We start from the raw sequence: 16,750 nt of genomic DNA, 5'->3' as shown, positions 1-16,750 counted from the left end.
GGCTATTGCTGGGTCATAGGGGAGTTCTATCGATAGTTTTTTGAGGAACCTCCACACTGTTTTTCAGAGCAGCTACACGAATTTACGTTCCCACCAACAGTGTAGGAGGGTGCCCATTTCTCCACATCCTCACCAGCATCTATAGTCTCTTGATTTGTTCATTTTAGCCACTCTGACTGGCATGAGGTGGTATCTCAGTGTGGTTTTGATTTGTATGTTGCTGATGCCGAGTGACACTGAGCATCGTTTCATATGTCTGTTGGCCATGTGGATGTCCTCTTTGGAGAAGTGTCTCTTCATGTCTTTTGCCCATTTCTTCAGTGGATTATCCGTTTTTCAGGTGTGGAGTTTGGGGAGTTCCTTGGAGATTTTGGATACTTTATCTGATTTGCCATTTGCAACTATCATTTCCTATTCTGTCAGTTGCCTATTAGTTTTCTTGATTGTTTTTTTTTGCAGTGCGGAAGCTTTTTAACTTGATGAGGTCCCAAGAGTTCATTTTGTTTCTTTATTCTCTTGCCTTTGGGGATGTACTGAGTAAGAAATTGGTGCGGTTGAGGTCAAGGAGGTTGTTTCCTGCTTTCTCCTCGAGGATTTTGATGGCTTCCTCTCTCACTTTCAGGTCCTTCAGCCATTTTGAGTTTAGTTTTGTGTATGGTGTAAGAAAGTGGTCTAGTTTCATTCTTCTGTATGTTGCTGTCCAGCTCTCCCAGCACCATCTGCTAAAGAGGCTGTTTTTTTTCCCCATAGGATACTCTTTCCTGCTTTGTCAAAAATTAATTGGCCGTACATTTGTGGGCCCAGTTCTGGGTTCTCTATTCTATTTCATTGGTCCATGTGTCTGTTTTTGTGCCAATACCATCCTGTCTTGATGATGACAGCTTTGTAGTAGAGGCTAAAGTCTGGGATTGTGATGCCTCCCGTTTTGGTTTTCTTCTTCAATATTACTTTGGCTATTCGGGGTCTTTTGTGGCTCCATACGAATTTGAGGATAGTTTGTTCTAGCTTTGAGAAGAACGCTGGTGCAATTTTGATGGGGATTGCATTGAATGTGTAGATTAGTTTGGTAATAATGACATTTTCACAATGTTTATTCTTCCGATCCATGAGCACGGAATGTTTTTCCATTCTTGGTGTCTTTTTCAATCTCTTTCATAAGTTTTCTATAGTTTTCATCGAATAGGTCTTTTTCATCCTTGGTTAGGTTTACTCCTAGGTATTTGATGGTTTTTCGTGTAATGTGAATGGGATCAGTTTCTGATTTCTCTTTCTGCTGCTTCATTTTTGGTGTATAGGTATGCAACTGATTTCTGTACATTGATTTTGTACCCTGCGACTTTACTGAATGCATTGATCAGTTCTAGCAGGCTTCTAGTGGAGTCTGCCGGGTTTTCCCTGTAGAGTATCATGTCATCTGTGAAAAGTGAACGTTTGACCTCTTCTTTGCCAATTCTGATGCCTTTTATTTCCTTTTGTTGTCTGGTTGCTGATGCTAGGACTTCCAGCACTATGTTAAACAACAGTGGTGAGAATGGACACCCCTGTCGTGTTCCTGATCTCAGGGGGAAAGCTCTCAGTTTTTCCCCATTGAGGATGATATTAGCTTGGGCTTTTCATAAACTGCTTTTATAATGTTTAGGTAAGTTCCTTCTATTCCAACTTTCTCAAGGGTTTTTATTAAGAAAGGGTGCTGTATTTTGTCAAATGCTTTTTCTGCATCTATGGACAGGATCATATGGTTTTTATCCTTTCTTTTGAATACAAGCAATCATCAGAAATTACTATGAAAAATTATGTGCCAACAAAGTGGACAACCTAGAACAAATGGACAAATTACTAAGTGCGCTTGCACTGCCAAAATTCAAACGGGAAGAGATAGAAAGCATGAATAGACCGATAACCAGGTTTTTTTTTTTTTTTTTGAACCAAATTCCTCTGTTTCTTCTCTTTGACCCTCATTGTGGGGTTTTTATTTTTTTAATGTTTTTAATTTGTTTATTTTGAGAGAGTGTGTGTGTGCACGAGCATGGAAGGGGCAGAGAGAGAACCCCAAGCAAGCTGCACACCAGCAGCACAGAGTCTGGTGTGGGGTTTGAAGTCAAGAACTGTGAGATCATGACCTGAACTGAAACCAAGAGTTGGATGCTCAACTGACTGAGCCCCCCAGGTGCCCTGCTTTTTATTCATTAGATAAAAAAGCTACTTCTTCCCGTCTTGAAGGAGTGACCTCATATAAGAAATAAACTTTCTTTCAACCCTGCCCTAACTCTTGGTTGTCTGAAATCTCTGTGATTTCCAAGGAGCCAATTTTATTTTCAGCAGCTACCAGGACTTCGTGGTGTTAATATTCTAAACAGGAATATCTCAGCCTTAGTTTTGGGCTGATTGGAGCCAGACCCTCAAGGCAGTAGCTTTTAGAGTATGCAAATATATATGGTCCTAGATGACTGCAGCCATAGGTGTTAGCAGACACCATCTAGAGGTGTCCCTTGAGTGGCAGTCACAAAAATGGGTGTGTCAGAAAAGCATACAAGGTCCTTTCCAGGAGATACAAGAGGTCTGAAGCGAAGTAGAGGAAGAGCAAAGATGGCCTCCGGAGACCTCATCCCTGCAGTGCAGTTCAGTTGGCCCCTTTTTTGTGTGTCAAATGAGAAGCCTCTTCCTGAGGCTGAAGGTCCAGGGGTGGCCGATAAGTCTCTTTCATGAAAGACTGGTGTGTGTTTTATTCTGCTGTCTGCACAGTGACTTGAGTGGTATACTGCCAAGAAATACCAGTTTATTCCTTAAGGTGCTGTGAGACTCAGGCACGTAACTCTTAGTGACCACCAGACCTAGGCACTTGGGGGACACCTCCTGAGTGGCAGCAATGGACACTGAGACCTCAGACATAAAACATAGCAAAAGACATAGAGTGAGGCTCTTCTGGTTTTTGAGAGATGCTGGCACTGTGAGACATGGTAGGGGGAGAAGACAAACCGGGCATCCACTCCCTGGGGGTTCTGGAGGAGATTACTGTGGGTGCTTAGGTGTTCGCTGAATTATAATCCTGGCCCTCAGGCCCCAGTTACCAACATAAACTGTTAGGCCTCTTTTCAGAGAAAGATGTGGTTTCTCCTGCTGTTGCCTTTTGCTGTGCTTTCAGTGTGAGAGCCCTTTAAGAACTGCGTCTCTCTGTTGGTTACAATCCTCTGGGACCTTTAAGCCTAAGCTCCAGTGGCCATCAAAGCCAAGTGACTTAGGCCTATGATCTGGGTAGCTGCCACACACGTCAGGGTGTCCGAGGACAGAAACAGCTCTCTTTTGGGAGATTGCAGCGAGGGAGTGGGAGGAGGGAAGGAAGATGGTGCCCGCCGGCTTAAGGCCCCAGAGAACCCCCCAGCGGGCCTCTAAGATAAGATACGTTGGACACGTTCTCCTCAGCGAGGTACTTGAAGCATTCAGCCTCTTGCACAGTAAGTCTGGGTGGCTCTCCGTTGGCTGAGTCTGTGGTGAAGTAAATCTGAGCACACGTGTCCTTTAACTGCAGTTTGTCAGTTTGCTATATACTTTCAAGTCTCGTGCAGATGAGTCCCTTCGGCTTTTGAAGCTAGAAGTTTTGCAGGTTCATCTTTCGGGTGCAGGCCTTAACAGTTGGGGTGTCTGATGTGGGAATGAAACCCTTTGCTCCATAAGGAGAAGCTCTAGGTTTTGAGGTTCCTCCTGATTGGGGTGGTCCCCTTGCTGAGGGTAGGGTTTATGGCAAAATCATTCTCTCCTGCACACTTTGTGTGGGTGGGTTTTTTTTTTTTCTTCCTTCATTCATTGTTTTTGTGTTATTCACCTGGTTTTTAGGGGCTTTCTTCCAGAGGACGTTCAACATATAACTGCAGATTTCTGTGTATTTGTGGGATAAAGTGAGTTCAGAATCTTCCTACATCTCTATCTTGATAAGAGCCTGTACTTTGTATTTTAGTTAATGACATCAATACCTATATAACAAGCTGAGTCAGAAACCTCCGGGGCGCCCTTGATTTCTAGTTCCTGTTCTGCTGGAATATTGCTGGTTACCACTACCTCCTTTCTAATCTGAAACGTCCTGTGTCTCCCCCTCTTCCTCAATAGGGAGTCCTCTTTAACTCAGGCATGTAACTGGAGAATTATGACAGTTTTCCAGTGTTTTTCTGTTTGCACTATTGTCTCCTATTAATCCATTTCCCATATTATGATTTGAGCGATCTTTCAAAGGTCAAATCTGGTGAAAGTAATTTCTCCCTTTAAGACTTTGTCACAGCTGGAGGATGAAATCCAGTTTTGGAAAGCATTTTGGACAAGTGTCAACATCTCAGCCTTGAGCTTCTCCTTTTCTTCTACCCTGTGATCACCTGTGTGAATGGCTTGGGAGTACGTATACACTATGCTTTGAGATATCTCCCTGGTTTGTATTTGCTGTTCTTTCTCTAAAAAACAATCTTCTTTCACTCTGCCCCTAACTCCTGTATCTCAGTGGTTTAGGTCCGGCCTCAGCTGTTCACAAAGGCCTTTATAGACCATTGCAGTCTCCTTGCCTCCTGTCTGGTTAGGTTCTCCTCTTACGTGCTTTCACACGTACCCTCTGTATGGGCGCTTGGCAAATTGTTCTATCCTATTTCCTGAGATAATCATTTTGATTCCTTAATCCAGATTTTTTCCCCAATAACTCTGCCTTCCTTGTATTGTCTTTACTCTTTGAGTGGAAGAAGGGCAATCAGCAAATTGTTTTAAGGGATAGACAAAACATTACAAAACATTAATAAATGGAGAATATGGTTTTTAGTTGAAATTATCTGAGACCTAGAATTCATCAAGAAGAAACTCTAATGTTAAAGGACTCAGGATGTTAATAGATCAGGACGAAAAGTTGGTGAGCTAGAATACCTCTCCACCAGACTAAAGATTGTTTGGACTTGGTAGGTGAAGGAAGAGAAGAAAGGGTGACAGTTGCACGGGAAGTGTGCAAAGACTGCGGCCTGCTGTATACCCTTTGCTTAAGAAGACCTTTTTTTCCAAGTCCAGTAGGAAGGCTAGCATCTTCTAAGGGTAACAGATGTATTCTTCTTGTCTACCTTGTTAATGCTATTGAAAAAGTAATAGCCACACAGAAGCTTCATTTTTAAAATCCAGGAGTATTAATACTAAATAATAAGCATTGCTTATAAATAATACTAAGTACTATTACTAAGGTAGTAAGATGAAAGTAGAGGGAATGTCTGCTAAAACCCATTGAAACACGTTTGGACACAGTAACCTCAGAATGACCAGGAAGCATGTATAATCTTTGAGGTCTTGCCTGTAGCAACATTTTTACCACTGTATCTGGTGAGGAGAGGACTATTCCCTAAAAAAATGTATTTCATAGCATTTTAAGGAAGACTTTTTTGTGAGATCTTTTAAAATGAAACCAATTTCTAATGTTCAGTTACTAGACACACATTCTAGGGAATATGACATTTATAAATATTGGCAATTCATACTGGGATTTTTCCTTTGTTAAAATAGTAGGAGTTCATTGAGGGTCAGGACTCTTGTGTATGTATTTTCATGTATTATAAAGAATTAGGCAATAGAATTAGAATAGGAATAGAAAAGAGAATCTATATAAAGGTTGACAATATAACTTGGAAGCCCTTTGTTATTTTTTTCCTCCATTTGGATTCTTTGTATGCGGTCAGTTTTGGCTACTCATGTTGGCGAGATTCCTGTTACCGAATTCAGTTTAGGAAGCTTTTTGGACCCATGTAAATAGTCCTGGGACCTCACTTAACTTATATTTAGCACGAGTCTGGAAATGGTCCTGAGAACACATTGCGAAGAAGATATCTAGAAATAGAACTAGTAGCACAATTAGACCACTAAGAGATCTTGAATGACTAGTAGGTCGGCTGTGATGGAAAGAGATCGATGGCTGTGTGCCTCAGCGTGCCCTGAGCCCGGAGCCCAAGGCGGGCCTGTACCACACCTTGGGCATCACCACCCCATGCACTAGCTGTCAAACTCACAATACTTACACATTGTTTACACATGTCCTTTTTGAATGCTCCTTTCCTCAGTGGTGCTAGTGGGATACCAATAAGATCATTGGACCCTGGAGTGCAGATGCAAGGATAAAGGGTGTTTCATGTAGGAGAGGTGACTTTTAAGTAAGTTGACAGCCTTTCTCCATTCTCCAACCAAGAGCTTTATGATTCTGGAATGCATCCAGTCAGAGACAACGCAGTACGTACCCTCAAAGATTACCGTTAAAATTAATTCCTATGGTTATGTCCAAATCCACACGTTAGAAAACCATAGCCTGAAAGAAAAATATGTTCGCACTCTGTCTAGTTCAAGTTCACTGTAGTGTCTAGAATCATAGAAGGGGAAGGTAACAAGAAATGAAAATCAGCACCCTAAGACCAAAAGTAATACAAATTGAAAGGAAATGAAAAATAATTATCAGACCAAGGCTGATAAATTCAGGAATATAGTCTCTTAGATATTTATTGTAATCTCCAAAAAATAAGACAAGATGAACCCAAAGAACAAAAACCACTTTCTATACAGAATTCACATACAAACTTAATACCTAATAGAGCACATACAGTTTTTACACAGTTTCAATAGAGAGAATTAAAACTTCACAACGTGAATACTTTGTAGCTTTAAACCCAGATGAGCTCCTGTGGACCCATAGTCACGATATTTGCTGCGCAGCAGTTAGTGTTCAACTAAATGTCACGATCACTATATGAAAGCACTAAGCCGTTACTGAATATTGTCTGCAGAAGAGCTCCACAGAACAGTCACTGAGGAGCCAGAAAGTGCCCGGTTACAAAAAAGGTCTTTAACTGTGCGTTTCCCAAATTGCTTAAAGGGAAACGTGGAACGACAGGAAAATCCCTGGGCACACATCTGTCTTGGTGACATTGGATTCCACAACGTTTTGTGGTTTGATGGATGGGCAAGATGTCTAAATGAACTGTTCTAATGTGGCGGATCAGGGGCTGCTCAGCACAGAGGAATATGTCCATGCTGCAGCTGGTCTTCCTCTCGGGGACAAAATCCAGAGTGCCGAATAGGGCCATCTGTTGGGTTTGACACGTGCCAGTTGGGTTCTCTTTAGAAAAGCAAGGTAGCTGCCCCTTCTGCACATTTACATTCATAGGGGACATAATGTGACCTTTCCCACTTCCCGTCTGGCAAAACCTCATCCTCTCATTCTTGCAGGGATCACAAGAAACTCTTGAGTCTTCCACTTCTTAGAGGTCTCCCGTTCTCTGTACTCCTCTAACCTGCCATAATGTAGTACTTATCTAATAGCCTGGTATTTTTTTTCCTTGTTCTTCAGTCAGTATGTAGGGGTAGGAACCATACCTCTTCACTGTTTGATTCCCTAGCACTAAGCACATAGCATTCAAAGCTGTGATGACTAATGAAACATTTACATATGCTCTTAAATTATTATTCTAATGCTGGCTACCTGCTTATGTTCATTTTTTTTTTTTAATTTGGCACAAAGTCATCCCTAGTCTCCCTGCTTCATCTACATTCACCTGACTTCTTCAGTTGGTTTGAGAGCAGAGTACACATTTAACACTCTCACATTTAAGATAGGGCCACGCATCACTGGTGGCACCCAAAGCCACTAGAGATGCTTGGTACGTCCTTATATGTCAATTTCAGGCAACTGCTGTAGAAGAAATGAAGGCTTCGTATGATGTACAGATGGCCAACATGATCTAAAACAACTGGTTTTCATCACTTTCAGTGATCAAATCATAAGTTTTCTTCCTAAGGGTATCATCATGTACTTTGCTAACTAAATGAAAAGGCAAAGTACAATATTAAAATAAGTGTTTTGCCTTAGAAGTTAAATTGGTATATAGGAATTTAAGGTAGTTGGTGACTTGAAACCTCATGTAAATAGTTTTTGTTAACCCAGCAACCAGGTTTATTTTATTGTTTTAATTTTTGCATCTCACTGAAATTCTAGGCCTCCAGTTGTAAGGTAAATCACGGGGGTTTGAGGATGAATATACGAATCTGTGTTGAAATACCAAAGCAACTTAAGAATTCTGACTTTAGCTTCTCCTCTATCACATTGTGGACAATTGAGAATTGAAGGTGAATATCACATTAAATACAACCTAAAAAAACCCTCAATATTTTATAATTCCTGGGTTGACAGTGTTAAATTTGCCAACAAAATACAAAATCCAATAACAAAATATACACACAAATGCGAGAAAAAGTCTTAGTACGTAGAACATGTGATCAACCTTTCTGAGAAGAATAAATATTACCTTATGTGCACGTTTTTTTCTTAGATATCTACATTAGCCTCTTTTTGAGAGAATTTTGAGTGTAAGAACGGAATGCCTATATAAAGTAAACATCGATTCTGTCTTAAAAATAAAATCCCCAAATCTAAAGCGTAAAATTGATATATATTTGCAGGTACTACATGTTTGGTTTTATAGGGGAAAAAAAGTACTTTAAAATAGGCACAGAGGAGTTTCACATGACACCAATAAGGTATTTACTGGGTAAGTTGCACCACTAGACAAATACAGCTACAAGAGATAATTGGAGTAAGTTACACAGCCATCGAAGCATCGCACACAGTCATTATAATTCACTCTTTCACGCTAGTTTATATACACTGAGTAAGTCATTAAATATTGCACTTATTGGCCCATGAACCCTCAATTATGAGGTGTTGAAAAATAGAAAACAAATCTATTTTTATTACATATTTCATGCAACATTTAAGACATTTCAGTTCCACAAACACCATTAAATAGTTGTACATTTGGACAGTCCAACGGTATCACATCACGTCTGACATCAACAATATATTAACAGGAATTACAGGAAGTTTTCATTTAGCACACATCCTAGGGACGATGAAACAATGCATGGAAAACCATCCTACTGACACAGCAAACCACCCCCAGATTTCACTTTGATGAGGAATATGTAACCGCTAGACAGATGTAAGTCATGCTCACGTCCCTGAAAGGCCAGGTGCCTGTGTGGCTCATGTCCCATCTGTGTCTTTAAGAACAGCATTCATGAACCTAAGCAGTCCATAGCCCCAAACATGAATATGGAAACATGGCCATTAAAAAAAAGCCACAGCCAACTCTGAGTTGTCCACCAGGAAGGAAAGTATGAACACAGGTGAATGAATTACACAGGCAAACCCCCAACTTCAGTTCAGCAAGTACTAACTGGTTGAAACTCTACCAACAATAGTGCTGACGGGAGGTGAGTGGTGGGATTTGAGTCTCCCTTCCAATCCTTGGTCCTGTCCTTCAGTGAGAGGATAGTGCTTTAAAAACTGAAGTGAAAAACAAAACAAAACAAAACCAGGAAGTGGAAAAGAGAACCCCAACTGGAAGGTTGAATTTCTCTGCCAGCTAGATGCTCTGACAGTGCTTTTGAAATTATTTTTGTCTAGGATGTTGGCAAAGTGTATTTTTCCCTATTTTGACTGAAAAATGTGTGCAGAAACACAGATCAGTGCAAAGACTCTATTTTGTAGACCTTTTTAAACGACATGTGAGCTACAGTCGGAACGCAGGAGAGGCCCCCTTTTCCGCAGCACTGACAAAGCACCATATGTGAACATTTCCCTGTAAAAACCGGTATCTCTGTGTAGGTGTGTGCCGGAAGTGGTGCGGGTGTAAGTATTTTAATCCTCCAAAGGGAATTATTAGTTGACTGGAGTGTCCAACCTTTCTGTAAAGGTTTTTAGGACAATAAGCTCCATTTATTTATGAAATACTAATAACAGGTACATATTATTTTAAATAAATATCCCATCCCAGGCCTGTCTTTGCACCCTTAGGGGCTTAGGAGACACTGTATTTCTAGAATCTAGAGCCCTTTAAGTGCATCCTGGGAAGAAAGAGGCTTCCCCCCACCCCCACCCCCGGTCATAAACTTCATCTTTGACCTTATTTGTCCTAATTCATTCCAGAATAGAAAACAGGTTTATGTCAGTTGGGTCCAAAAAAATCACTTAAAATGCAAAGCAATCCAGAAAGCTGACCCTACCAGTTCAGCTCAGTGGGAAGCCTTGTCCGTTTTACCGGCGCACTACCTGCACACAAGGGGTGTACACAAAGAGGCGAAGCGGGGCGGCCGCAGAGGTGCTCTTCCAGGGAGTCATTAGAAAGGCCACATGGGTCAGGGGCTCACATGCCCCCGACGCAGCAGTCTGAGTAAGTATACACGCACAGGAACGAAGAGCTGCGGTCACCAGTCATGCACACTCTCTCTCTCTCCAACTTATAAAAGTTTCTTCATACAGAAAGACCACCCCCTAAGTATGCGACACCAAAAATACCTGATTGCGCATTCCAATAGTCTATGAAAACTATTCACAAACACTTTTTGGTCTCAAAGGGTTTTATCTGCAAGGTAAGAGTTAGTCACAGTTTTTCACGTGCCGCTACTATCTCGGCCTTAACATGGCTTGGTAGAGTCTGGATCCATTTTAAACACAGTCTGACAAGTGCCACACGGTCAACAGAGGATGGCATAGGACATACACATTGGGCACTACGATACACAGTGGACCAAGCCTGTCATGAGCCTCCGATGGCAGCCTGCCACATTCCAAAACTACTGTTGCTTTACGGAAGCTGATTTAATGGTGGAATTTTTTACCTTAAAAAATATTTAATCTGTGAACGTCTATTTTCAGCTAGACTTGGTTTTAATTATAGGTTTAAATTGGTCCCTGAAAAATGACCAGTGGGTTCAACAAAGGACTATAATGAATCTGGATCAGAGTTAAGTCGGTGAAATACACATGCTCACTATGTGTTTGAGTGTCGTGTTGAAGTTAGGTTATGATGTTATAGAATGGAGACCTCACATTTATCATATTGATGCTGCAGTTTTCTGCTACAACTGAAGGCATCACAGGTCCCTTGACAAATAATCATCTTAGCACGTATTTACCAGGCAGCAAAGGGAGACTGACTCAGCAGGCGTTCTAAGAACCTGCAGCAACGTTCACCAAGGCAGGAGAAGCTGTGCTGGAGAGGGGAGGGACGGTCGTAATGCAGGTGTTCGTCGGCCCCCAAACAGGGGGTGCCGCATCTAAGTTGCCGTCTTTCCCTTCACATCCTCCCCAGCTTTAATGCCCATCCACTCTGAGGATACCGATTGAGATGAAAAATTTCCCAGGCCAGGTTTGCACTTGCATGAAGAATGGAAAGGCATGTACCAACACCAAAGTGTACTCTTTAAGGGAGCTTGATCTTTTAAATACAAATGTAGGCCATTGGGAAAAACAGTTTATGGTTCTTAAGCTTTTGTGGGAGATGGAGAGAACGTAGGTGGTTGACGGTGTGCGCGCGCACCTGGTGGCGGCAGAAAGCCTAAAAAAGGTTCCAATTAGGGTTAAAAATTTTTAAGTAATATAGTTTAATCTTCCAGCATTACCTTTTATGGCAAAAAACTTAATTTTGAAATCAAAGTCTCTTGGTGAAGTTAGGAACAGAGACTAGAGAATATTCTTTCTTCCCAAGGCTTTATAGCAGGAATATAGGTGTTCGTTTACTTGAGCTCTGTGACAATTCCCTCTGGAAACTTCTCAATGAAATCCACACCTGGGAGGGAGTTTCAGGACAGAGAATGGATTAGGAAAGCCCCCCCTCAACGGAGGTTTGGAAAATAGAAAGTATCCAAAACTCCTTGACAATGACCCTTGGGCATCACGCTTCCCTGACTGCCAGAAAGTAGTTCATGTTAGTCATGTCTGTCACGGTGAAGTCGCCTCCTGACTTGGTCTTTTGGTCTTAGGGCCAATTTTAATAGCAATCCGTTTCTTAGGGAAGGGGCTTACACAAGAGTGAAACTCGGCTCCTTACCTTCCACTTTGCTAACCCGGATTTTGCTCTCTCCTTTAAAATAATACCTAGAGCAAGGTGCTTGTAAAAGCCACGCAGACTTCGTCCTTAGGTCCTAGACAACTGTATGTGGGAAGGGGCTGCGAGAGAGGCAGGTTTTCCTTGCCTTCTTGCTTCATAGTAGATTCTAGAAGTGAACTGAACAACTCTCTCATTGGACATGGCCCACTCTAGTCCAGGTTACAGAAACAGTGCACGGCCGTGCAAATAGGCTTCTGTTGCAAACAAAGAGGCTTTGATTGCCACTCCAGTTCGCTTTCCCTTCACTGTCATTTCTATAATTTTTGAGGCTTGTGGGCCTCTTAAAAATCCTATAAAACATTCTTCTCTTTAAGCTGTGGCCTGCCTTCTAGGGTGCCAAAGTGGACATTTATTACCAATTAGTGGCTCTTAAGTTCAAGGTGAGAAATGACGCTGCTAAGCTTAAAACATCCCACAGGTATTCTGTAATGTGCACTTTATAACTTAGTAATAATGTATATGACCTAGTTCCTTAGCTTGTAGACCTTTATTGTCCAATGACAAATTTACCTAGCGGGATCCTTGCTCAATAGATTTGCACCCAATACTTTTACAGGAACTGTACATGAATAGAGGAAAAATCATCTTCAACATCACCACCGAAAGATGGGGAAAGCGACTCTCCCAAATGAAACCGTCCTACATCTGCCAGTCTGTGCTGACGCCTTCCTAACATCTTAACTGTAAACAATGCTGGATGTGCTGAGGATGCCGATCTCCTTGTGCTGCTCAGGGAGAAGAGCTGGTGAGATGTGTTTGCTGTTATTCCTCGATGGTCTTTAGGAAATCTGAGAGGAAAATTTGGGTTTTTAAATTGTTTCAGGTGTCCTAAAGTATTTCTCTAACTCGGAGCTCTATTCTCTCAGGGACCTAAGCATCTTTAAAGTCTCTAAGAATGGGGATATGCTTTAGAATTATGAAGAACTAGATTGAAAAAAGACAAGAGATAAATGTCGTCTTTTCGTCGATCTTTGAACTACTGGGATATCGTTTGAATTCTTGGTATTAGGTACAAGAATGTAGCTGAGGTGTGATCAGAAGGCACGGGTGGGGGAAGCAAGCTTCGACCTCAGCTTGATCCCAAGCATTGGTGATGGTGACTGGTGTGTAATGGGGGGCAGTTATTAGGGAAATCGGGGTGAACGCCGTCCTTTAAGCTCTGCAGGTGTCCTGCCTGTCGGGGTTAAAACTGTTACATCATGCCTTAACCAGATGCCTCTCAGGCCCTTGGCGCCCTCAGCTACTCAGAAATTTGGGCAGACGTAGTGGCAACAGTAACCCTGGGTTAGAAACATTGATTAGTTATTTAAATAACTAAAGAGGAGTGTTTAAAGCTAGTTCCTATTCAATAATTACACTTGTCAGACTGGAGCTAGATTTAATGTTTTATAAAACTTGCAAGGGTTTCAAACACAGTATTTTAATTTCTTTATAGTCAATGGTCTCTGTGACTAATAACAATGAAAAACAGACACATTTCCTGAACAGTAAACTGACCAGACCCATGACGGTCTCCTGAGATCTCCTCTTGCCCACACGCACACACGCACCTCCTTGGTGATCATCCAGACAAGTAAATTGCAAATCTGAACCCGTGGCACACAAGTCAGTTGTAGTGAAATTACAGTCTGAGGTCCCAGCAGTAGCTTAATCTTGATAAGAAATCTGAAACAAAAAGAGCCTACGAAGACAAGTAACAAATTACATGCAAATACCAGATGTTTATAGCTGGATAGTCCTTACAAATCTGAGATCACATATTTGCCACATATTAACACAGGAAATCTCCCACGAATTGAATGCATGTATGAGCCACGGACATCAAAGATTTCCCTCGAATAATTATTAGGCAGTATAAATGAAGGTTAATTGACCATTTATAAATGCTGTTTGTTGGTGGCGATGTGCCCCCCCCCCCCAAGAGCTGCCTTTGTGTGGGGACACTAACAGCCACAGTTGGGCTGCGGGGGAGGAGGGGTCTCCTTGAGTCTTGTGTTCTGCTTCGCGGCAGTGATGGCCGGATCCGTCTCCAAACTCTCTGACATTTTGTCGCAGATGATGTCCACGAGACGCTCAAATGTCTGCTTGACATTAATGTTATCCTTGGCACTCGTTTCAAAAAATTCAAACCCTGGAACAAACAAAGAGGAACAGCTGGGTCACTTTACACTTCTGCTGAAACTAAATGGGACTTAACTAAGGTTTTCACCGGTGACTGTGTGAGAGAGAAGAGGTGGGCCCAGGATGCAATTTGAACAGATGTTATCTTCTTATCAATTCTTTTGTTCACATTTTATTTTTCCCTATTTTTTTTACGCTCCCAGAACGGCTGAATGAGCACTAACAAACGTCTCCACAGAAGCTGGTAAGGGCAAGGCTGAAGAGCCACCACACCGAGTCCCTCCTCCAACTCCTGGGGACCAGGTAGCTTTTTGACAACTCTTCTAAGATAGATGTTATTTGGCATGCTTTTCTTGTCCCGTTTCAGATTCTACCCAAATTTTTAACTTGCGTGTTTTTAATTAACGTGTGGTAGAGGCTACCAAATGCCCCTGCAGTCTGCTCTCTTTCTGGGTCTGCAGCAGGGCACACCCAGAAAGAGCGGAGGGTGGACCTTAGGTAAAAGTTCAGCATCGAACTCGAACACAAGGTGGCGCTACAGAGTCACTGGATTTACCTTAAATGTGTTTCAGCCTCCTTTCCGAAATAGTGTCCTGTTAGCCCTTCGTGGCTTTGTACCCCACTGTATCTAGCTATGGGTGCCGCTTTTCCTAGGGCTTCGGTCATCTATCAGCAGCAGTGTTTTTACTGACGTCTGATACATTTCAAAGGAGATGGCAGAATTGCAAAGAGCTACAACAAAGGTGGTGGCATTTGGACACTTGTACTGACGTGGGCAGAAGCAGCTCTAGTAGGCTGTTCTCTTCACAATCTTATCACTCTATTGTTTGCCGTCAAATTTCAGGGGCTCAGCTTGCCAGTTAGTTGCCATGACAACCTCCCCAGTCCATTCAGGGGACTTGATTTAGGATGTATCGGCCGGACACAAAAATGCTTTTCTAATCCGTTCTGAATTTTATGCCCCATAAATCCTTCTGCTTACATCTGGCCCTATCTCAAAGGAGCCACATGGATTCAGAATGATTAAATCATCGGATTTCATCTCAGCTCCTGAGACTAAAGGAGAAAAAAAAAATGGACTACTATGGTACATCCATGTCTAAACCTTTGATAACCCAGAATACTTTTTAAAAATTATATTGAAAGATAAAAAATCCTCTGGAGTTAAAACTTCTAATTTAGTTATGATACTATGGTGTTAGGTGACTATTTTCCAGCTTGAATTTCACTCCTATTATGTATTCTATTGTTAAAATACAATGGGAGTAATTGTAGGATTGGAATTAGAGGAACATGAGTAGGACCAGTATGGATCTAAACAGTGTCTTTATCGCCAAGATGTAGAGCTATATGCATCCTAGTGGGGATTTCCCCAGCGCTAAGGGAAGGAGGCTAAGAGTCCATTGAATTTGGAGGAAAAAACCCAAAATGTGGCACAAAGGTTTCAGGGATAGATTCAATTCTCTCATGCTTATACTTAGTTTCCTTAAGAGTGGTATTCGGGAAGACACTGAACTTGAAGATCTCATAAAAGATTTGCTAACGGGATTCCTTTAACCTGGGCCTTGAGACAAACCTTGATGCTAGTTTACCAGTCAAGGTCAGTCAAATGAACCTAAATACCTAGAGCCAGAATGGTCTCAGGGGCTCGACCAGGAAAATAACACCAGCTTCTAACAGTCTTTTATAGAGGAGGGGGCCAGGGGACGGTTAGTGGTGGATGTATTGTTGTCAATCGGAAGACGGGAAATCTAGCCTCACTGTCAAGTCATGTTTCTGTCACATTACTTTGGACATTTGCCTTAGTGACTTACAGAGCTATCACAAGGCTCAAATGAGAAAATACATACATAAGTACCAAGCAAATCCAACCCTGCTATGGTAATAGTATTAATTAAACTAACATTTGAACAGTTACCATATAACTGGTACTATTCAAGGCACTTGATATCTTGTACCCCAAGGTGCTAGCAGCGCAAAAAGTTCCTGGTCAGAAAATAGGCACAGTATTGTCTACTTCTTTGCCCATTTTATTTGCTCAGTTTATACAGGTAAAGCTGGCTTTGAACCCCTAACCTGGAAACGCTTCTGCTTCTCCAGAGAGCCTACAGAAGGAAGCAACTATTTCGCTCCAGCCGAATTGTGAGTTCTCTGCTAATCAAGAGCCATACTCTATACTATAAACTTTTACGATGGAAACAATTAGAAAATTAACTAGATTTAGAACCTGAAACAAAAATCATGATGATTCCAAGGTTCTCTGATGCATTGTGCTACCTAAGACTGATTAAGATGGCCACCACAGGCATACCTCAGCGATCTTGTGGGTTCAGTTACAGACCACCTCACCAACGTGAATTGCGACAGAGTGAGCCAAATGACTTTGTGTGTCCAAAATACTTAAATTGCTAACCAGGTGAGTATTACAGTGGATATTAATCTTGATGCTAGTGGAGGGACTTGCCCTGATGTTGATGGATGCTGAAGGCAGGGATGGCTGGCAATATTTTAAGACAAGATGTTTGCTTTCATTAACAGCACTACATTGGTGTTGGATAACATTTTATGCACAGAACTTCAAGATTGGAATCCATTCTCTCAATTTCTGTGTCCTGATCTGGGGAATCACTATCAACGGAAGACATAACCTTACAAGATAGAAGGCTTGAAATACCACCCATTCTTTG

At 41.8% G+C, this 16,750-nt stretch overlaps 1 protein-coding gene across 2 annotated transcripts in view; it reads right to left on the bottom strand.

Annotated features, from left to right (window-relative positions):
* Positions 1-6,469: 6,469 nt before the first annotated feature.
* The window catches only part of RAB3C (RAB3C, member RAS oncogene family), a 285,740-nt gene continuing 275,459 nt past the window's right edge, over positions 6,470-16,750 (bottom strand). For both annotated transcript variants that reach the window (XM_029942275.1, XM_029942273.1), the window contains exon 5: positions 6,470-14,073. In XM_029942275.1, coding sequence (XP_029798135.1) covers positions 13,886-14,073 — 188 coding nt within the window. In that variant the 3' untranslated portion in view covers positions 6,470-13,885. The remainder of the gene's footprint in view (positions 14,074-16,750) is intronic.

Source organism: Suricata suricatta, chromosome 6 (assembly GCF_006229205.1).
Source record: "Suricata suricatta isolate VVHF042 chromosome 6, meerkat_22Aug2017_6uvM2_HiC, whole genome shotgun sequence".
Taxonomy (NCBI): Eukaryota; Metazoa; Chordata; class Mammalia; order Carnivora; family Herpestidae; genus Suricata; species Suricata suricatta.
This window is presented reverse-complemented; position numbering and strand designations above follow the sequence as displayed.